Source organism: Pistacia vera, unplaced genomic scaffold, assembly GCF_008641045.1.
Source record: "Pistacia vera cultivar Batoury unplaced genomic scaffold, PisVer_v2 Contig673, whole genome shotgun sequence".
Classification (NCBI taxonomy): Eukaryota; Viridiplantae; Streptophyta; class Magnoliopsida; order Sapindales; family Anacardiaceae; genus Pistacia; species Pistacia vera.
In genome coordinates this window covers 234,486-258,501 of record NW_022196527.1, presented here as the reverse complement: position 1 = coordinate 258,501, position 24,016 = coordinate 234,486, and the positions used below count along the sequence as shown (strand labels likewise).

General features: G+C 35.4%; 2 protein-coding genes across 2 annotated transcripts; both read left to right on the top strand.

Moving 5' to 3' along the window:
• Positions 1-2,223: 2,223 nt before the first annotated feature.
• Positions 2,224-3,410, top strand: LOC116113180 (transcription repressor OFP7-like). Its single transcript, XM_031399340.1, has one exon. The coding sequence runs from the start codon at positions 2,224-2,226 to the stop codon at positions 3,319-3,321; it is 1,098 nt and encodes a 365-aa protein (XP_031255200.1). The 3' UTR covers positions 3,322-3,410.
• A 14,371-nt stretch (positions 3,411-17,781) lies between these two features.
• Positions 17,782-20,238, top strand: LOC116113087. The gene is made up of 4 exons (XM_031399241.1): positions 17,782-18,016; positions 18,246-18,790; positions 18,890-19,093; positions 19,858-20,238. The coding sequence occupies exons 1-4, from the start codon at positions 17,782-17,784 to the stop codon at positions 20,236-20,238; spliced, it is 1,365 nt and encodes a 454-aa protein (XP_031255101.1).
• The last annotated feature ends 3,778 nt before the right edge of the window (positions 20,239-24,016 follow it).

Below are 24,016 nucleotides of genomic sequence, written 5' to 3'. Positions count from 1 at the left end.
CTTATAAGCGAAAGAAACCATGGAATCAGTTAGTCAGGTGCCCACCCAGAGGTTAAAATTTAAACATCATTGAGGTCCCTTCCCAATCTTTTTGCTTTAATTACCTTTTTACTTATTTTGTTAAAGCAATAAATTTTTACCCATGTGTCGATGTACATATAGTTAATGCATGGGAGCGCCAGCGTTTCCGCAAACCTGCTAACCTTTTCTCACATCATATCAGAGCTTCAATTCCATTGCTTCAGATCTCCTCTCCACGCCCCTTTTTAAAAATCAATATACCAAGAGCAGTGTCCCCATACTTTAATCATTTTCCAATAATTATCCAGAATTTAATAGATAAGGTTAGATGGAAATAATGAACTCGAATTTCTTTAGTAAAAGGTCTCCCTTTGCAATGTTTATTGATGTTGTTTAAATATTCAGCATGGCAGACGTTGTCAGATGAACAAATAAAGGTCGGAAAAAGAAAATGAAACTGGGAATTGTATCAATATGTATTACTAAGGAAACGAACCGGCCGAAATTTGTAATCCGAATTTTCAGATATGAACTTGCTCATGATTTTATTAGCTGGGACTCCGAAGTCTGAAAGACTGAAAGGATGTGTTTGGTGCAAAATATTATTATATGAATTATTTTTAATTAATAAACTTTGTCTTTCTGCGTTCAAAATTTGATTTGGATTAAAGAGACAAAAAGCTCCACGTGTATGATCAGTTTGAGTATTTGTATTTTGTAATATATTACAGAATCCGACAGTGCACGTTGTACATCTCTGGATTATAATCATGATTAGTCTCCAATATTTTTCAGAAATTCTCAGCTCTCTTGGAAGACGGCCTAAGCATAATATAATATAGGAAACTTCCCTCCAAATTCAAGACAAATTTGCCAGTGAGACCAGCTGCCAGGACAAATCTAGCTATACTTCTTGCTAGAATTGTTTTGTTAATGGTAAAGGGAAACTTAAAATTAAGATTTAATGTTTATATTCTTTGAATTACGAATTAAATAAGAAGTTTATCCAACTTAATCAATCTGAAACAATTATGGCATGGTTTGATAGTAAAAAAGTAAAAAATGTTTCATAAAACCCTTCAAAGTACTAAGAATAGTGGCTATTGGAATTCTTATCCTCTGACAATTTCAAGTTTAAAGGGGATTAGGAGAGATACATACAAACTGACTTAAATACCTCATAGATTAAAAAAAAAAAAAAAAAATTAATTAATCAGAAGTATTATATACTGGATTGCTTTTCTTTATAGGGGTGTTTTTAAAATTTTATTTTGTAAAACAGTATCAAATGAAATAATATTTTTATGTAGTTTACCTAGGTCAAATGCTACAAGCCTATGACTGGCCTTTGGGTCAAAAAGATGTAAGTTCAAGATCAAGCATACATGGTATAGGTTATTATCAGTTATCAGTCACAAATAATAAGGTAGTGTTGAATATAAGTAAAAATTGTGTATTTTTAAAAGAGTTCTATCATAGTCTTTATTTGTTAAAAACTTTTCAAATATTTGAAAATGATTTTTAATTTTGTAATTTCAAATAAAGTTATATAAAAAGGTCTTTCTAAAAAGTAATTATAAATAGTTTTAAATAGTTAAATTACATCTTTTTAGATTAATTTACAATTAAAGTAATGATCATATTACTGATATTTTGTTATAACTTTATACTAACGTACATTTATATTATATTATATTATATACAGAAGACTATATATAATGTACTGCTTTATTCAAGAAAATGTTGTAATTAAATGGATTCACCATAGATTCGTTCTATCTTTATATAATGAAACAATTTATGGTATCGAATGGTAATAATAGAAGGTATTCTGTATGTAGAAACTTTCAATAACATTAACAAAGGCTTGCATTTATCGTATGACAATTTATAACATGCATTCACGATCTATCTCTTGTTCTGTATAAAGTATAATCACGGGTGGATGTGGATTACTGGCTCGCCTTCTTTCTCTGAAATATCAAAATTTGGTCGGAAAAACAAAAAAAGATTCTGGTACTTGAACTGTAGCAAGTAATAAAGGAAGTTTATAGTTCATTTATTTGGTCTACCATCCAAGGTGGTTTTAAAAATAATTCATTTATTTCGTCACACCTCACACGGCCTATATAAACCCTACTTTTTCTCACACAAACACAGTTTATTAGTCTTGAAGGTGAGCTTTTCCGACAAGACAAAACAATGGCTAAGGGTTTCAAGCTCCGGATATCCCGATTCATCCCATCCTTCCGTTCTTGCCGTTCTAAAGACCCATCCACTCTCCCGTCAAATCCAGTCCCTTCAGTCCTCCAGTTCTCTTTGGTCACCCCTAACCCCATCACTCTCCATTATCCAAAACCAACCCCCAAAACACGCCACTCCTCTTTCAAACGCCACGTTTCCTCCGCCATCACATGCATAGCATGCGGCTGCACCTCAAGATCCAGCTCAAAGAACCTCTGTTTAACCGACTACTCTGAATCTCCACTGACACCAGAGTTTCACTGGGAAAAAGAAGACAACTTTCACGTGGTGGCCAAAATCTTTGACGAAACCCCTCGCCAGAAAATCTACAACTCCTCAGCCTCAGCCTCCGGTCACACGTCATGTGATGACGAGGTTTTGTTGCCTCCTCCCCCACCACCAAACACGGAGAAGAAAAAACGACGTGGTAGAAAGAAGAAAAGGACACCGCCAAAGACCCGCATCAGCACATCTTCGGCTGATACCGAGTTATTTAGCAGTGAAAGTTATGATGACGTCGACTATGTAGACAATGAAGAAACTGAAACATTAGTTTCCTCTTCTAGAAGCTTATCCACTGATTATTCTTCTTCAGAGTTCTATCCCAAACTTGAAACCATACGAGAAATACCATTCAACAGGCCTGTAAGCACCCGTAAGAAGAAGAGGGTCAAGAAGGTAAAACGGTCGGTTTTGAAGACAAGCCAAGTGATAAATAAAAAGGGTAATTTTTCTTCTCCGGAAATTGAATCTCCAGCGAGGTTGTCCATGTTCCTACAGAGGCTGATACCATGTACTGTTGATGGGAAAGTGAGAGAGAGCTTTGCTGTTGTGAAGAAATCTGAGGATCCGTACGAGGATTTCAAAGGATCCATGTTGGAGATGATTTTGGAGAAGCAAATGTTTGAAGAGCAAGAGTTGGAGCAACTCTTGCATTGCTTTTTGTCCTTGAATTCCAGGCAGCATCATAGGGTTATTGTGGAAGCTTTCACTGAGATATGGGAAGCTATGTTTTACCGCAGATCAGGTAGTTTCAGAGTTTCTAGGGGTCTTTGAAGTAAACCAGTAGTTAACAAAAAAGAATCACTTTGGTTTATGTTAACTTTGTTAATTAACCTTCTCTTTAATGTATCAATGTAGTTTAATTGCAGGGTTTATGTACCCTTGAATTCACCACTCATCATCCAGTAAAAGTAGTTAATTTCACCGCTTTACTCCTACGTGCCGACAGGTTTTTCTATGATCAGAGGATGAATATAAACACATATATGTTGAGTTTGAACTATCAATGAATTGCAAGTTGTACTGTTTGAAGAGCCCTGGGTCTCCAGTTCATGCAACAGTATACTTCACGTACAGCCTACCGATTGCGACTAGTATTTGGAAATCATTAAAAAAAAAACTTGACTGATCTGATGATTTCTGCACATCCAATCAAAGTTGTAAGCTCAACCTAACTAGAAATTGAATTGATAAAAGACAAGATGCCTTTCTTCTCAATTTATTTTCTTTGACCATATTAATTGCTTGACTATTTTCTTTCTCTTTGGTCAGTACTGTGTGACTTTATCGTCTTGGGGTAGTATTTAATCAGAAATTAATCAAATTCATTTGACCATAGCAATCATGATGAACATAATCATTTGTTGATCATGGTTATATTTGACTTGATGAAAAAAAAAAAAATAAATAATGTAAAGAATTTGGTAAATAGTATTCTCAAACACTCCAAACTAGCTACATTATTTGTGCTCTCTCCCGCATGCACATTCTCCATAATTGTGCTTGTTTCGGGATTTCTTGTATGGTTATCATGGCGGACTTGCAGGCTTTTATGTTGATTAAGAATACAAGTATTATTTTGTGTTCTTGTAAAGAAACATGAACATTAATGGTAGGCTCATGTGGAACAAAATGGACCCATTCAAACTTGCTGGATTGTTGATGGGCCACAGCTATGAAGGAACAAATGGTCTATACTTTTCCAGGACACCGTCACTTGACAGGCGCTGATCGGTTCATCATTAAGACTGACCACGATCACAAGGCATGAGATGAGACTAAGAATTACCGAGATCCTCCCCGTTCTGTCCGGTGTTATTCTGTGCACGTGGAATTTATCATTCTGGGTCCACATGTTCGCATTTTGTTGGAGCATAACCCTTTCATTCTGCTATTTAAATCAGTGTGAACAGATTAAGTGACTTTTAATTTGAATTTGATCTCCAGAATTTCTACTTTAAGCCATCTAATTATTCAGAGTGTCACTGGCCGTTACATACAATAGCTAGGCTCCTTGCTTTGAAATTTGTAAGCACTATACTGTTGGCTTGGGAAAATCGGCTGAAGGGATGTAAATTCAAAATGTGAAAGTTTTATTCTGAAATGGGTGCCTGGAAAAGCGAGTAAAACAGTGTTTTTTTTTTTTTTGCTTTATTTTGCATCAGGTAACAGCTACAGTCTTCGGGTACGTACTAATACTTATCACGTTGTTCAGCAGTCTTCGGGTACGTACTAATACTTATCACGTTGTTCAGCTATACCCTCATATATCTACGATTCCCACCACCAAAGCAGTCACAAGCTTGGGCTTTTCCTACTGTGGAATATCTAGCTATCAGTATCTAATAAGTGTCCTTGGTTAAATTGGTCAGGTAGGAGCATGTGATAAAGCACAGCAGTAAAGAGAGGAGCTTGTAGATAGGGTTACCAAATGTTTTAAGTTTCGTGAATCACACGGCAAAGTCCAAAATAAATTTACCCTATTGCAAGAGGAATTATGAAAGCAGTAACTAGTAATACTTCATTGGGCGATGCTGAGACACGGTACAGAGATTCTTTACCCGCCTTATGAAACTGACTAAATGAGGACAGAGAGACCCCCTTCCCATGAAAACGACAGCTTTTTTTGGTAAAAGAGATTAGATCTTTCGCATCCTATATACCTGGATCCCTTGTATTCTATAGCCTGTGCTCGCTAATAGTCTTATCTTCATCAGGACTTTATTTGTCAGTCATAGATATTGAAGTTACTCAGACCCACCACCATATCCATGTAATTTACGGATTTTTATTCAGATGAGGCCTAGGATGGGGTGGGATTTGGGCTTAGACCCATGAGAAATGACAACTTATCCGCTGGCTTCAACGGAATCCTTGTTTTTATTGGCCTTGCATTTCCTTTCCCTCAGATAGCGTAAAATGAAATATATTGTTAAATAATATGTTTATCACTTCTCACAAGAATTTCTTCATTGTGAGGATTTTATTATGGACCAAAGAAGAATATTTTTTGCATATTGCAGATAAGGTTTGGCGATTCAGATATTTCTTCTTCTGTCACAAACAGCCTGATGATGGCATGGGAATCTTACCTAGCTTGTGTAATTTATTTCACCTGATTTGATGATATGTGGTCACATATATCATATATGCATGTGAACTTGCAGAACTCAAGCACAATTTCAGAAAAAAATGGCAAACAAGAGAGAAATACGCCACTTTCTTGCTAGCTTCATTATCTTTTCAGGATTCCTTTTTCTATTAATGTGATTTTGGAGATACAGAAATAGCATAAACTGTAGCTTTTAGCGGGTCCGCTAATGTTTTCAATTAGATTGCTTCCTTGATTTAATTGAATGTTTCTAATTAAAGTAGATTGTGTTCTAACTTTTTTATATTCTGAGATCTGCCTCATCCCTCAACTCCATTCTGAACAGCACTTGGCAAATTCGGTTTTTGGTAGAAGTAAATGATTAAATACTCAGGACGTTGGATATACTACATTAGCCATAAAGTGATTTGCAATGAAATTTGGAGTGTGAGATTTCCAAATAAAAAGAGTGGTCGAGTGATTAACTAAGACTTTTGGATGTATTATTTAAGAGGTTCTGAGTTCAATTCACCTTGGCTCTGACTAAGCACGCTCAAGCCTTCTGGTTTATAAGAGAAGGTAATCCTTCCATTCAACAAGACCTTATCAGGTGAGGAGTCAGACCCACCTCAAATTCTATCATGGTATTAGAGTCAAGTTTAGTTGAGCTGAATGCTTGACCAACGGCTCAGGAGTTAGAGCCAGCAACTACTTTCATCAACAGGCATGACCTACCACATGGGCTTGACCGTGAGGGGAAGTATTGGAGTACCACGCTGACCAAGCATGCTCAAGCCTTCTGGTTTATAAAAGGGGGAGTATTGAAGTACCATACTGACCAGGCACGCTTAAGCCTTTTGGTTTATAAAAGGGTTTTGGTGATTCCCTCATTCAACAATGCTTTATTGGGTGAGCAGTCAGACCCATCTCAAATTCTATCAGATTAGTTGAAGTGCGTGTAAGCTGCCCCGACACCCTCGATCAACAAAAAAAAAAAAAAAAATGAACAAGTAATTAGTGGCAAGAGCCACATGCGTGTACATAATATAACAATTCACAAAAATGATTCATGATCACTATGAACTTGTTAAAAGAATTAAGAATTTTGTAGCTTCCAGAAGTTTGAGCGTCTGTAACCTTTCTTTAAGTTCTAAAAGAGCAGGGACTCTTTTACACAATAGCATTTTACAGTATGATCAACTAAGCCAATCAATTAAATTGAAGCCAACCATAGAAGAGCTGCAATTTTAAACCTATTGCATTATCTTTGTTGGATGAGACTGTACTGAAGCTCTTTAAATTATTCAGCAGGAATAGCCGAATAGAAACTAAATCAACTATATATTGTCTTAATTGCAATATTTTTTATGATTCCAGTCTTTTCCTTTCAGTGGAAAAAGAAAAAATTTAGATCACTAATCAGGGATTACAAGATTTGTATCCTCTTTGCTGCATTTTTTAAAGAAATAGTTTCAACTTGTGAGCTTGTACTGCGATTTGGTACTCTACTCAACCTGAGTTAAATGATGGTCTACTCTGCAAAGTATGGAATATTGAACCCAGTTCTGATATCAGTACTCTGCTTAACCTGAGGCATGTCCACTTTGTTGAATTTGTAATGAAGGAAAGTTGGAACTTGAAACAATTTCTGCAATCTGTTACTTGAGTTAATTAATCTGAGGGTATTATAATATTCTACTCTGGTGAATTTGGAATCTTGTACTTGGTTCTGAGATTTGGTACCTCACTTAATCTGAAACTATTTCAGGCCTGTTATGGTAATCTTTTAATCTCTTTCTAATTTTCTTAGTCGTAATTATCAAGATTCTAATGGCTAGCATTCAGTTGCATACCGGTAAATTTTGAATAATGATTTGAATTTTTGATTTCTTAATTATTTCAAATCTTGCAGTAGTTAGTGAAATCATGTATATACTAGATAAAATGTTAAAATTAAGGAATAATTTCATATAATTAGGAGGTTGATATGATAGGGTCAATCATATAATTAGGAGTTTGATATGGTCAATATTCTTAATTGATATCATTACCTTTGTTTTTCTATTAAGAATAGAATATTATTTCTCTTTTAATTATAGGATATTTCTTGTAATATTTTGTAATATATATATCAATCTCCTCTTCTTTACTTAGGAATTTAAGTTTGGCCCAGTGTTTTCTATTCATATCATTCCATTGCGAAATTCTTTTGTAGGGCCTTTATCACTATGATTGATTCAGAAGAAAGTGATTATGATTCTCTAAAGAAGAATGAATCTACTATTATATCGGTTGGGTTCTATACGTAGGAGGCTCCTTCTTTAATCACTTCGAACGGCTTCATGGTACCAATTATGTTGAGTGGTCTTTGAATGCTCAAAATAAGATCAGTGGAAGGAAACATTGGGGTTTTATTTCGAGTACTAAGGCTGCGCCAAAAGATGTTCATTTGGAGGAATATGAAGCATGGGAGGATGAAAACTATTTAGTCAAATCTTGGCTCCTTGATGCAATTAAAAAGGACATCAGATCCCTCTTTCTTTAGTTGGCTACGACAAAGGAAGTATGGGAAGCTGTAAAACAAACATATTCGATCGACCATGATGCATCAAAAGTCTATAAACTACACTGCAAAGTCATTTCTGTCAGCCAGAATAGAGGTTATGTTATTTCTTATTTTGGCAAACAACAAAAAATATGGCAGGAACCTAATGATATTGATGAGTGTACTCTGGAATGTGTCAATGATATTGTGAAAGATACCACAAAGGTAAATTCCCAACGTGTGTATATGTTTTTAGCGGGTCTTGACCCTCAATTAGATGGGGTTGAGGTCACGTACTTGCTACCAAACCACTTCCAAATATAGAAGTTGTTTATGCTATGGTTTGTGCAGAAGCTAATTGCCAAGATGTTTTGTTGGGAGGAAATATTGGAAAAGGGGCTGTATTGGCCTCTTGTAAAACACTTACCTTAAAGAAGGATCGGAAGTGTACTTACTGTAATGGTAGCAGTCATACGATGGATACATGCTTTCAAATCCATAGATATCCTAATTGGCATCCAAAAAACAAGAAGGCATTTCATATGTCTTCCAGTGCTAAGGAGGAGTGAGATTGAGGTAGCCCAATAAAAAAATGGTATTTTCTTATCTCAACAGATAAACATTCTTGATTTGTTAATTGAAACAAGTATGCTTGGATGTAAGCCTGTGAATACCCATGTTGAACAAAATCATAAGTTGTTTCATCGTTTGGTAAGGCAAAGTATTAGAGACTTGTGGGAAAATTGATTTATTTGTCCCACACTAGGTTAGATATTGCTTATGTAGTATGTGTAGTGAGCCGCTTTATGCATGATCCTCGTAAACCTCACATTGATGTCGTGGAACATATATTGATGTATTTGAAGTTTGCTCTGGGTAAATGGTTACTTTTCACCAAGCATAATCATCTCAAGGTAAAAAGGTTACACTGATGCGGATTGGGCTGGTTCAACTAATAACAGAAGATCTACTTCAAGATATTTTACTTTTGTAGGGGGAAACCTTGTGACTTGGAGGAGTAAAAAGCAACTGATAGTAACAATGTCAAGTGCAGAAGTTGAGTATAAAAATATGACTTTTAGAGTGTGTGACTTACTATGGTTGAGGAACTTGCTAAGGGACATGGGTGTTGACTCTTAGGATGCAATGAAGTTGTATTGTGATTGTTAGAGTAGCTGAACTCTATTCAACATTTAGGTTACCCATTTTTAAAGTGCAGCGAAAGATTTTACCAAGTTGATTAATGGTTATCATGTTTAAGCATGAATCAACATCCATAAGTGATAAACATAAAGCACACAACATATACATGGTTTGACTAAAACCAGTCTTAGCTTACATCCATGGGACCTCGTCCAGATTGAAGCAAATCCACTAAATAACAAACATTACAAGATATAGTTCAAAGTTGATTTTAGCTACAATAAAGAGAACTCCATGTTCTAGTTACACTAAACAATACCATCTGAATGTCTAATGTTTTGTCGCTCCTAGGATCTCTTCACATCAGGAACACACTCGAAGAATACTTGAGCTCCACCCAAGTTTCACACGCCAAAGCCACGCTCCAACATCAACAATGGAACCAAGTTCCAACATTTATTCAATAAGGATAAGATATGGTGAAGGTTTAGCACAATAACATATGGTGTACCTTTGAGCAAAAATACTCTCTAAAAATTTTAGAGCACAAGCAAATAAAATATCCAAGGTTCAAAAAGACAGACAAACAAGGAAGAAGATGAACTTCCTTTTAACTCAACAAAGATGAAGGATGATAAGTTGTTTGGCACAAAAACATATGGGGAACCTTTAAGAAATAAACCCTTTGAAAGTTTCAGAGAATAGAAAGAAATATCATAAAAAAGGTCACAAAAAATATTGCAAGAAGGGAGAAGAAAAAGGCCAATTTCGTGCTCCCCAAATATGTCCAGGTCAGCAGACAAAGGCTGACCAAAAGTTGGTCCAAAAGAGGAACATTTCAACTTTAGTTTATGACCACAACAAAAGAGAAATAAAGCTGAATTTCCCTGGACCTTTGAAGGATATTAAGACACCTGTAAATGGTCCAAATGACAGCACAAAAGATGCCAAGAAAATATCTTAGCTATTAAGTAAAACTCGCAACATGTGCCAAAGGATAGTTAGACATGCGATGCTAGCATAGAAAAAAAGTGTGCACACACTTGAAGATAAAATGCAAAAAAATATGAAACATGCAAATGTCTGACATACATGTACACACACGCAACTATAGCGCACACACATAATATATATAAGTTTGACAAAATTATTCAACAATGATAACACTTCAACTATAGAGATTGCTCACAATCCCTTTCAACACAACTGGACGAAACATGTAGAAATTGATAGACACTTCATTAAGGAAAAACTTGAAGCTGGGATCATTATATTTTCTTTTGTGAAGACTGAAGACCAACTAACTGATGTTCTTACTGAAGTCGTGTAATGATTCTCTCTCTCTGTTCTTTCTCTATTCTTGTTTCTCACTTACTAACATGTAAGCACAATTGGATAAACTAATTCTGAATAATATGAATGTCATGATGCATGTGCATAAATGCATAAAGAATGCAATTTCTTTTCTGTTTTCTGTTTCTCTTCTTTCTTTCTATTATGTTCTTTCTTTTTGTGTTTTTTTTTTTTTTTTTTTTTGTTCTTTCTTTCGTTCTATTCTTTCTATTCTTTCTTTCTATGCCGATCGGACTCGGTTGAGGCATGGATTCAGAACCCTGACCATGTGAGTGGGTACAGTCCTCATCTACATGCACTTCTATCGGACTGTACAACTCTTCTTTCTGATTCTGAGGCCGCTCACTAAAGGCGACATGCATGTAGGTAAATTCTGTTGGTATAGTTCTCATCCACATACATTTCTAACGAACTGTACACTTACTTCTTTTTTATTCTGAGGCCGCTCACTGAAGGCAGCGTGTATGTGGGACTATTCTTCTCTGTCACTCACGGGTTCCCCATCGCAACAACCTTCTCTTTTCTTATCTTTTTACATACTTTCCCATTTCCATTCAGGAATGCTGAATGGCTGAAGCAAACCTGATGGTCTTTGGTGTTCTGCTTTCACCTGTTGACAAACCAAGCACTTAGCCACATAATCTCCAATATCTTTCTTCATACCTGGCCACCAATAACTTTTCTTTAAATCTTGATACATCTTGGTTCCTCTAGGATGAGCAGTGTGTGGTGTTTCATGAGCCTTCGCAAAAATCTTCTTCTTCAACTCAACATCTTGGGGAATACATATACGATTCCGGAAACGGAGGACACCATCTAACAGGTGAAATTCTGATATCTTGCCCTCAAGCAATTGCTGACTTATTTTCTGACACCACTTATCAATAACTTGTTTTTCTTTAATCTTTTCCAACAAAGTAGGTTGAATTTCTAACCAGGCAAAACTTTCCAGTATCACCTCTATCTGTTCCTTTACCAGCTCTAACAATCTCATTTGCCTCATATTCAGCTTCCCTTGGGTGAAGAAGTACTTCAAGCTCTTATGATCAGTATAAATGTTGCTCTTTGCTCTATACAAATAATGCCTCCATATTTTTAGTGCAAAAACTATAGCAGTCAACTCTAGATCATGCGTAGGGTATCTCGTCTCATACTCTTTCAACTGTCGAGAAGCATAAGCTATTACCCTACCCAACTACATCAATACTACACCAAGTCCCTAAAATGAGGATAAAAGTTATGGTCAATCTTCTCTTTAACTCTTGAAAACTGTCTTCACAGGCATTCCTCTGTTTGATAAGAGTTGTAAGCGGCTTAGCTAACTGAGCAAACCTTGCTACAAACCCTCTAGAGTAGCCTACTAGCCCTAAGATGTCTTTGGCTTTTGTCATTCTAGAATTGCTCTCACCTTACTCAGATCCACTGAGATACCTTCCTTTGAAACAGTATGGCCAAGGAAGATAACTTGATCTAGCCAAAACTCACACTTCAAAAATTTGGCAAACAACTTCTTATCTCTCAATCGCTGTAGCACAAATCTTAGGTGTTCTTCATGCTCCTCTTTTATCTTAGAATACACCAGGATGCCATCAATAAACAACTCTATAAATCGATCAAGACAATCCTAGAACACTCGGTTCATTAAGTCCATAAAGACTGTTGGGGCATTGGTTAACCCAAAAGGCATCACCACAAACTCATAATGACAATCTTTAGTCTGGAAAGCAGTCTTGGTAATATATTGCTCTACAGCTCTTACTTGGTGATAACCCGATCTCAAATCAATCTGTGAAAACACGGCTGCTCCTTTCAACTGATCAAACAATTCATCTATGCGAGGTAACATATACTTATTGTTCACTGTCACTTTATTCAACTCTCTGTAACCCATACACATCCGTAAGGATCCATCTTTCTTCTTTACAAATAAAATTGGAGCACCCCAAAGAGAATGGCTAGGGCGAATAAAACCCTTGTCGAAGAGTTCTTGAAGTTGCTTTTTCAATTCCTGAAGCTCAGTTGGGGTCATCCAGTAAGGAGCTTTAGAAATTGGTGCTACCCCTAGTGCCAGTTCAATGCTGAATTCTACTTCTCTTTCCAGAGGTAAACCCGACAAAACTTCTGGAAATACATCTAAAAACTCTCGGACTACTGGCACAATCTGAATCTCTAGTTGTGGGACATCACTATTATGCACTACATGAGCAATATACCTCGAGCACCTTTTTCTTAGTATCTTTCTGGCCTTTACACTGCTAATCAACATACTAAGTTGGTGGCCCTTACAGAAATTAAACTTATCACCATCATCAAGATTAAATCTTTCTTTCTTATTCTAGCAATCAATCTCTACTCCAAATCTCCCCAGGAAATCCATGCCCAAAATAACATGAAAATAGGGCATATCAAACACTATCAAATCCACTGGCAACTCCATTCTATGGATCACCACAGACTCCCCTAAAAGGATCTCCTTAGTTACCACACTAACACCATCTAGTAACTCTTTCTTAATGGAACAGTTCTTGGCATTTTATTCTGCCAAACCCACATGTTCTTCCTGGGTTGAAATATTTTCTTATTTCGTACCTCTCTATTATTGGGGGCATCAGCTTTAACAGTGCTGTCGTACACTCCACGGACCTAAACCACTTTTCTGCCACTATAGGGTCTGTCGTACCCTTGAATGCTGATAGCTGATGTTGACAAGGCAACTCATATATCGGCTCAATACGATTCTATACTATCGGGGGTACCGACCTTTCTCTCTCCTCTTTGGGGGTTGATACAATAACTAGGGTCTCAACCCTCTCCAATATCGAGCCTCCTTGAGTCTCTACCAAGACTTACTATATACTTACGGATCCTCGCTTCATCGAGGACAGGGGAAGTAAATTCTGACGGGTTGGAAGGTTCACCTGTACTCATTGCCTTCTTACTGCTTGCTCTAGTTCTACGTCTCATCTACATAACACCAACACTTTTAGTCAATGCAATGAACTCATCTACTACAAGTAAGGAAAGAAATAACTTACAGCGGTCGGCTACGGAACATCAATGTGACGAGAGAGGCACACTGTCAAATTCTCAAATCTTTGCTCTGATACCAAAAATGTAATGACTTTCTCTCTCTGTTCTTTCTCTGTTCTTTCTCTATTCTTGTTTCTCACTTACTAACATGTAAGCTCAATTGGAGAAACTAATTCTGAATAATATGAATGTCATGATGCATGTGCATAAATGCATAAAGAATGCAATTTCTTTTCTGTTTTCTGTTTCTCTTCTTTCTTTCCGTGTTCTATTCTTTTTTTTTTTTTCTGTTCTATTCTGTTCTTTCTTTCTATGTTCTACTCTTTCTTTCTTTCTTTTCTTTCTTTCTATACCGATCAGACTCGATTAAGGCATGGATTCGGAACCCTGGCAATGTGAGTGGGTACAGTCCTCATCTACATGCACTTCTATTGGACTGTACAACTCTTCTTTCTGATTCTGAGGCCGCTCACTAAAGGCGGTGTGCATGTAGGTAAATTCTGTTGGTATAGTTCTCATCCACATACACTTCTAACGAACTGTACACTTACTTCTTTCTGATTCTGAGGCCGCTCACTGAAGGCAGCGTGTATGTGGGACTATTCTTCTCTGTCACTCACGGTTCCCCATTGCAACAACTTTCTCTTCTCTTCTCTTTTTACAATTAATTATTTTCTTTCTTTTTCTTTATTCTTTACTATTCTCATCTATGTGTATGTGCATGGAACTATGCTCATTCTTTGCTATTCTTTCTAAATGCAAATTTGAGAATGTGAGATTGCATTATGGCATATAAAAATATCATTAGAGAACTAGTATTTTCTACCAACAACATTCCCATACTTGAAATCAATCATAGATTATTAGACTAAAAAATATTTTGAGGTATTCATTCTTCACATGTCATATTCATGAAGGCATATCTCGAGTTATACACATCGGATTGCTACAATCTTGGTCTTGTTTTAAAGCTTAGAGATAGGGCTACAACTTTTATGTTTAAGTCTCAACTCAGTTCAACCAGTAAGATGCCCAAAAATCACTCAGACTGTCATAGCTGTGACAAGGCAACCATGGTAATATGTTTTCTCTTAGGATTTTCATCAAACAAATTGCATGCATACTCAAACTCTATTTGGCTACACTTCTACTTCTTTCTTAAGCCACCAATATTTGGAGCAAAACTCCATTAAATCAACACTAAACCTGGCTAGGAAACTACACTCCATAAAGTCTACTCAAACTCTTTCTAAATTCAACCAAACTTCCATCAATCACCATATAGGCAAAGTCTACATTCTCATGGCTGAATTTTAATTATCATCAAGTATCAATCTCATCAAAACTTCTCAAAAACATAAGCACATACATACATGTACAACTCAAATCAAACTTAGGGTTGGATTTACTTACCTTGATCTTGAGTAGTTCCACACTAGAAACTCTCCCTTTGGGTAGATCTCCTCTTCTTCTTAAACCCTAAACATATAACTATAAGAATTCAACACTTTAAAAATTAATCTCACATCAAATTGTAAGAACTCTTACCTTTGGATGCTTAGGATTGAATCTACCAAAATCCAACAAAAAATCCTCTAAATTTCCTTGGAAATTTGATGAAGAAAATGAGAGAATTTGGAGATGAAAGTGGCGTGTGACGGAGTAGAGAATGATAGATTTTTCAAGAATGAACTCAAAATATCTCATTTATTACTTCTACTTTCTCATTTTGCCCTTGCACTTTCTATGAAATTTCATATATGTCCCTTAGTCAATTACAACAATGCCCTCATTTTTATTAACTTCTCCATGAAATTCTATCTCTTTTCACTCTCCACTTTTTCAACTAATTATGAGTGAAAAGACCATTTTACCCCTAATAAAATTTTAAGGCATTTTCTTCACACTTATTCAAGATACCTTTAACAAAATTCAACTAAGGGTATTAAGGAATACGTAAAGCTACGTACCGCGATGAGGGCGTTGCAAGTCATAGCCAACAACGTTTTTTATGACTCTTTAGACAAGTTAGGCATGTGTGATATCCATGCTCTAACTTGAGGGGGAGTGCTAGAATTAAGGGATAATGTCCTAAAATAAGAGTTTGATATGGTCAATATTCTTAAATGATACTATTACCTTCATTTCTCTCTTAATTATAGGATATTTCATGTAATATTTTGTAATTACTTATTTTATTTTTTCCTTATAAATGTTCATTTTATGGACTATATATATGATAGAATTACAACGAATGAAATCATAAAAAAAAAATATTTCACAATTGTGTTCTTTGAAGAAATAACAAAGACCAAACGAGTGAAAATGATGGCTTATGCTTAGACTTGGTGATATGAATCAATGATTAGGAACCTGGCTCCAACCAGTCGGTTTAACCACTTGGACCGGGACCTAGGGCCTCCACCAGTCCGATTCAATAAAAAACCTGACTTTGGACTAGTAAAATAGTAATAACCCACCGATTGGATCGGTTTGGGATCCAAACTGGGTCACTTATATTAAAAAACTGGTTTAGGATTTTTTGAACCCTAAACCCAAAATTCATTTTCATTTCACACAAATCTTTACTCTCTTCTTTGCAACCTTCACTCTTTTTGCACAAATCAATCAAAACTTTACTAGTTCTTCTCTCTTCTTGTACAAATTGATCGAATCACAAATCGATTGAAGAAACCACTCAATCGCACAAATCTTCTACAACCTTTGATCTCTCCAAGTCTCCACTTTGCAAAGTCGAAGGTTTCTTCTCTCTCTCTTTTTGCGAACTTGCAATTAAATTAGTTCTTCAGTTTTTGCCTTTTTGTCAATGGTTATTCATGTATGTAAGTTGCGTTTGGAAATTTTTTCCATGTCTCTAACTCTGTGTTTTTGGGCTATTGTTAATTGGATTTTTTGTTTTGATTTTGGGGTGAGCTGCTTGTGGGATTTTATTTTTGAGTAGTTTTGCTTTGTGTTTGCGGATTTTGATTCTGCGATGTTGAATGATTTTGGGTGGTTGGGGGAATAACTTCAGAATTGAAGAAACCACTCAATCACACAAATTGTCTTCCAATTCTTATTATTATTATCTTATTAATTCAGATATATGCATTGCCCCATTTGTGAATGACGTTGGGAGTTGGGATGTGTTGTAGCTTCAATTCTTGTGATGGCTCAACAGAGTTTTATAGACTAGAAGAAAATTGGGACGGCAAATGAAGTGGTGTGATGTGAGAAATTATGTGACTTTTAGATCAAACTTGTGAAAACGTTTTAGACTTGTTAAAATGTGCATATAGTATGATCCCTCACCTAATCAAAATTCAGTTAACATGCATTTATCTTCATTAAATATTGTTGCATTTGTAGGATGTTTTTGTAATTATTTTACGTAGCAACTGTATATTGGTGTATATATCTTGGTTATTGTTGTCGTGTATACGGTCTGATTATTTATAGTTCAACAACCTAGGATTTTTTTTACCTGCCAAGTTGCTTTGTTTTGTAAATACTGGTAAAGATGAACTATGTAATACTAAGAAAATTGTTATCAGAAACTGTAGTTTTGAAATGAAATTGCATTTGTTCATTCTTGTTTGTTTACTTATTTTGTGTGTATGTGTATGTGTGTGTGTTTTTTTTTTTTTTTTTTTTTTTTTTTTTTTTTTTTATCAAAAATTTTTTGTTATTTTGTGGAAGTCATCTAAACCTGATAGTTCAAAAATTAAGGAATGCACCTAATCACTCTCCATTAGTCATTCAAAAGACCCCCACGCAAGTCTGCACAAGCATTAATAGAAATTGATATCATGTTATCTTTACCTTATAGTTCAAGAATGACATTGATTTTATTTATTGTTTTTGTTGGTTGCCAGGGAAGAGATAAAAACCAAGAATTTCATCATCTGGGTCTGCACATCATTCTATGTTCACGGGTGCTTCCTCAAAATTTGTTCGAGGAAAGAATGATGTTGCATGGGCACATTTTGTTGATAGCCTTGATGAAAATAGAAGAAAGATATTAACATGTTTATATTGCGGCAAGATAATTAGAGGGGGAGATATTTATCGAATGAAACTATATCTCGTAGGAATAAAGGGGGAAGTTGGAAAATGCTCAAAAGTTCTCTATGATGTTGCATTCCAAATGCGAGAGGCAATTAAAGAAATTGGGGAAAAAAACATAGAAAAAATTGAGTTTCGTAAGCATGCAAATCCTTATGGTACTGTTGCATATGGGTTTGAGGGTGACATGATTGGTAAAGCTTGTGAAGAGGTCCTTCCATTAGAAATGACCATTAATGAAGGTGATTTAGGGTATAAAAAATAATGTACAAACACTAAGAGAAATAGACTAGTTGGGATTAGTGATTATTTTGCTCCATGGACTATTACTGGTTCTCAGCCCTTAATTAAGGGTGTTTTGGCGAGAAAAGAAGCTAAATGGAGAGCAGACATGGCTTTTGCCAAGTTTCTTTTATGATTCTTGCATCCCAATGAATGTTGTGAATTCAATTTATCTCTAGCCTTTGGTAGATTTCATAGCTACAATTGGTCCAGGGTATAAACATCCAAATTATGATGCTATGCATATCAATTTATTGATGGATGCTAAGAAGGAAGTGAAGTTACTAGTTGACGATTACAGGAAGACTTGGGAAGAGGTTGGATGTACCTTAATGGTTGATGGTTGGATTAATACCTCACATAGGCCATTGATTAATTTCCTTGTCTACTGTCCTAAAGGATTTTGCTTTCTTAAATCAATGGATGCTTTAGATGTTGTAAAGGATGCCTTTACATTGTTCAAGTTGTTTGAGAAAATGGTTTTATGGGTTGGACCTAATAATATTGTCCATGTTGTCATTGATAATGGAACAAATTATAAGGCTATAGGAAGAATGTTGTCCGAGAAATATAAGAGTATTACTTGGTCGCCTTGTGCAGCACATTGCATAAATTTGATTTTAAATGATATAGTTGAGATGAATCATATAGTTAATCTTGCCAAACGTGCATATGAAGTGACGAAGTTTGTGTATAATCATTTAGTCTTGTTAGCTTGGTTGAGGAAAAGACAAGTTATATACCTTTAGCTCATTTTCCTGTTAATTCATATCATAACATAATATATATATTTTTATTGATTTACTGACATCTACTATCTATCACTTGACCAGGGTTGGACAGAAATTGTACGCTCGGGTGCAACCCGTTTTGCAACCACTTTCATTGCATTGAGAAACCTTCATGAGCACAAACATACCTTGCAAGCAATGTTGACAAATAGATTTTTTGTGGGTTCTCGATATGCAAGAAGTCATAAAGGCAAGGAGGTTATTCCCATAATTCTAGATTATGGATTTTGGGATGGTATGGGTATGGTTTCCCAAATTGTGGCTCCGTTGATGTGTGTGCTGCAGATTGTGTAGATGCAAAAAATCTACCGCCATGAAAATAAGGTATGATCCCATGAGGTTGAGGCCACTGACAATCTGCTAGACGTGCACACATGAAAGGACGAGCATGAAGCTTACAAAAAGCACCAGGGTGGTGTTTGTCGTAGGCACTCCAACGCTCAAGTCAGCAAGGCTGAAAGAGATTATTTGATAAAAATTAAGGAGATGGAGAATTACCAAGAGTCTTGTCGGAGGCTAGGACTACGACGGAGGCGTCGGGTTCTTGAGAGCAAAAACTTCAATAGCAAATAGATGGTTTTGCGTAGTGTAGATTGACTATGGGAGATTCCTCTTTTATGAGATGGCAGACCTTTTTCTATATAGTGAACCTAAGGGGTTGGAATTTTAGTAGGTCACTAAGTCCTATTTTGGGAGATAATCCCTATCAGGAAAGAAATATGATTTCCTGACTTTATCAGGTTAAGTTTAATAGTTTGAGTAAGATTTGGAATCTTAGTAGAAGAGGAAATAGAATAGTATTCTGATTTCCTATTTATGGACTGTTGCAAGCTAATGGACTGAAACCCAATTTAGCTTAACTTATAGGATAGCCCAACTCATAGAGTGGGTAGTTCACAAGGTGATTTTAAGCATAGGCCCAATCAGGATTGGGCTGAGGCCTTGGGCCGTGACATGTTTATTTCGTTATTGGGTCTCGTCAGGCTAAAGACGATTTTTGGCCCTAACAGATTGTAGACTCAGATGACAAGCCTGCAATAGGATATGTGTATGATGGCATGTACCGAGCGAGATTGAGGATTAAGAAGTTATTTAAGTATAAGAAGACACTGTACAAGCCTTATACAAATATTATTAAGCAACGGTGGGATAAGCTATTGCGCCGTGATATTCATCTTGCTGCTTATTTTTTGAATCCAGCTTTTCAACATGACGAGGCATCTTTTTGTAAGAAATTGGAGGTCATGAGTGGTCTCCTTGATGTTATTGAGAGGAAAGCAAGTATGTTTAATCGTGAGCAAGTCAAAGTTAGTGATGATAGTAGGATATTTCGAGACCGTGAAGAAAGCTTTTCTCGTGAGCATGCCCTTCAAACCTCCATAACCATATGACTTGGTATGTAATAGTTATTAAATTTCTTAGTTTTAAACTTTTAATTTTAAGTCCAATTTTAGAGTTATGACTTATGAGATTAATATGTTTACTTCTTATGTCTAATTTGCAATTAGATGAATGGTGGAGGACATATGGGTATAGTATTCCGATTTTTCAAAAGTTTGCAATTTAAATTCTAAGCCAAACTTCAACCTCTTCGGGGTGTGAGTGAAATTGCGTGCTTTTTAATGCATACATTCAAAGAAGAGAAATAGATTGGAGCATCAACGATTGAATGATCTTGTTTTTGTTCATTACAACTTGTATTTGAAAAATAGGTACAATCTTTGGCAACTATGGATTACTAAAGTATTCTCTCTTATTTTCATTGATATTTTTATATGTCATGCTTTTGATATTTAATTTAACTATGGTCTTTCAGGAGGTTTTACAAGAAAATGAGTGTTGATCCTATTGATTATGAAAGTATAGATAAAACCGAATTTTGGATAGTTGACAATGAAGAGGAGAATGGTGATCTTAATTATGAAGAATTGGAACAAACATTTTATAGAAAAAGATCTAACCCCTGCAGGTGTTGGTGATCATTATGAATATAATTCAAACTTAGCAAATGTTTCACAAGGTAATTAAAAGTTTTAACTTTTAACTTATGACCTTCATTTGTTGCTAAAATTTTTGTAGATGGTGATGATGATGATTTTAGTGCAAAGCAAAATCAATAAAGGATGGAATTGAATATCTTTTTGTTTATGTATATGATATAGATCATATTCATATTTTGCTCATTGTAATGGAAGTCTTTTTGATGGATTTGATATTCATATTTTGCTGATTGTTTATGTATTTGATGTAATTAGTAGTAAACTTTGGTTATATGATGGTAATGGAAATTTTTTTTTTTTTAATTTTTTTATCATGCTAACGTCAACATGATAATGTCATCGATCCAACCGACCGATTCAACTGTTTGACCCACAACCCAACTCCCTGGCCGAGTTAGTAGACGGGTCGGGTTCCTAAACATTGATATGAATTTTGGCCCCAAAGTTGTTTGTAGAAATAGCACTAAGCGATATGATGCAATAAATATGTGCAAATGTGAAAGAAAAATATATGTTCTATGTCATGACAAAGTTATACTTTCAATATGATGTAATGCAAATGAACTTTAATATTTGCATCCATATCATACGTGTACTCCCAACTGCTTACAGCTTGATTAAGCACTTACACGGTAATGTATAATCGTATCTTGACGTTTGCAATATTTTGTTTGTTGCCTTTCTCAAATGAAGACAACCAAGGGCCCAAGAAGGATGAATCTGCTTTCAATGACTTAAAGGAGTGAATTAAAGGCCCCGTGAGTGGGCTTATATGTGGGCGCAATTGTTAAGTACCCTTTGTACATAAAAAGCCCACTGTGTCATATTGGAGTTGATTGTTTTGTGTGTTATAATACTACACATATAATATTTTTATAAAATATAATGTGACAAAAGATGATTAGTCAATTTTAAATTAAAAATAAACTTTCACCTAATCATCGTTTGCCACATCATATTGTATGAGAAATGTTGTATATGAGTATTACTCTTTTGTGTGACTAGGGGTGAAAACTGAGTGTCGCGAGCTCGGCTCGGCTTTGGCTCGAATTCGATTCAGCATTAGTCGAGTCGAGTTTAAGTTCAAGTAGTTCAAATAATTCCACGAGTCGAGTTCGATCACTATACAAAAAGCAATTAAGCTCGAAAAACTCTACTAAAACTCGATTAACCAAACTCGAATTCGACTTTTAGGTACCGAGTTCGAATTCAATTCATCAGGCTCGACCATGCTCGAACTCGATTCATCAAGCTCGATTAGACTCGAACTCGAACTTGGTACTATAGTAACCGAGTCAAGTTCGAATAACCAGATACTCAACTCGATTTCACCCCTAGTCAGACCCAGCCATGTTCCTAGGTTTCTAGGAAGTTGGAAATTCTTCTTTCAATTGAAAAATGATAAGCTTTTGGTTGTTTGAACACAAGCTAGCTGGCTAAGTGTTACTTAAAGTTCTGGGTATATGTTATATGTTTAGTGCATTTGCTCCTAAATGAGTGATAGATAACTACAAAAAGAAATTGGAGTATGAAAAACAAGATCTGCATCAAGATTAATTTATTGTGCTTAAAATTTGTCATCTTCAGTCCTGAAATGACACTCCTTCCAAGTAACGATTAAGTGGCCCTTCTGATCGACTAAAAAACATGCTGCAGCAGATCTCATTGTTTTACCTTTTGGGGTACACAAGACAAGGCATTTTCTTAACTACATGATTTCAACATTCTGTAGAAATTATTGTTTTCTTTGGTCACATTAGCAGTATGCACTCAAGCTCATTTCTAATGGAGATGCATGGGAGAGAGATATTCGCTTCACTCATACACATTGAAAGACCAGATGGATAAGTAAATATGCTTTCCCTACATTTTGCTACCCCTTAAAACATAAGTAAATAATATGATTTTATATATTTTCATTTTATTATGTTTAAGTAGTTATATTTTAGTTTTTCTTTAGCTTATTTAAAAAAAAAAAAAATATTTGGTTTATTTGATACTTCTTATAGTTACGGTTAATGTACTATTATTTATTCTTGTATCTTCACCAGTTTGAGGAACAGTATAATGAGATTGCTGAGGTCTGAGGACACTTATCTCTTGTTCTCTGTTACTTCATTAGATTTAACAGAGTTGGCATTTAGTTTTCATATTATTTAGGAACCCCATTATTAAATACTTCAGTTATCGCATTATTACATGACTCAAACTACGGCAAGAATTACCAGGATTTGAACGTGTTTTGCTTTTCTGGTTGTAGAAACAGAGCATCAGCTAATGAAAAGATCCTGGAGTTCGTCATCTTTTGACTTTCCCAGTTGTTAAATCAATTACCTGGCTTTTTAAGAGCTTCCCTGCTAAATTTAATGCGATGCTTGGAAGTTTTACCTTTTGACATCAATAAAAGATACCTTACAGTAATCACATGCTTCTCAAAGAGATATTTACAGTATCATTTTTCTTTTGTAGTACAGACAGAAAATATAGCAGTAGTAGTAATCTTAAGGGTTTAAAAAAATTCTGTAATATAAATACATGCATATATTAAAGAAGCCTTTGCATTAAAATTTCACATCAGCTCCTGTCTGCTTGTGCTCTATCAACAGAAAGATAAATGTGATGACTGATGATGGGGCCTGCGATCAAATTATTTCGCTGAACGGGAAATCAGCAGTGATTTGAGTTGTACCTTCCACAATTTCGGTTATTAATTATTGCACATTCCATAGTTACTAATACATCCATACTCTAATTACTAAAACAATATAGAGTAATACAAAATTAAAATCATTAAGTAAACAAATACAAATAAATAGAAAAAAAACACTTGCAATTTATTCTGGTTCAACCAATAAACATGTTACGTTTAATATAGTCAATATTAATTATTAAAATTTTGTCTCACTTTCTCGTTACCATGAAAATAATTTTCCCTATAATTTGTTGTCATTGAGAAAACTAAGTTTATATATTAGGTTTAAAGAGTAAAACCTAATAGTACAAGATTCATTTTCCTAACCCTAAACCTAATTAGGAATTAATTACTTAAAAAAAATCCTTTAACAACTCTTCATAGAATAGGCCTAAACCACTTACAGGCCCAGGGGTATTGCTCCCTTGATCGGGGAACGAAACCCCCGAATGCGTTTATATGGTCTCTTATTGTTGA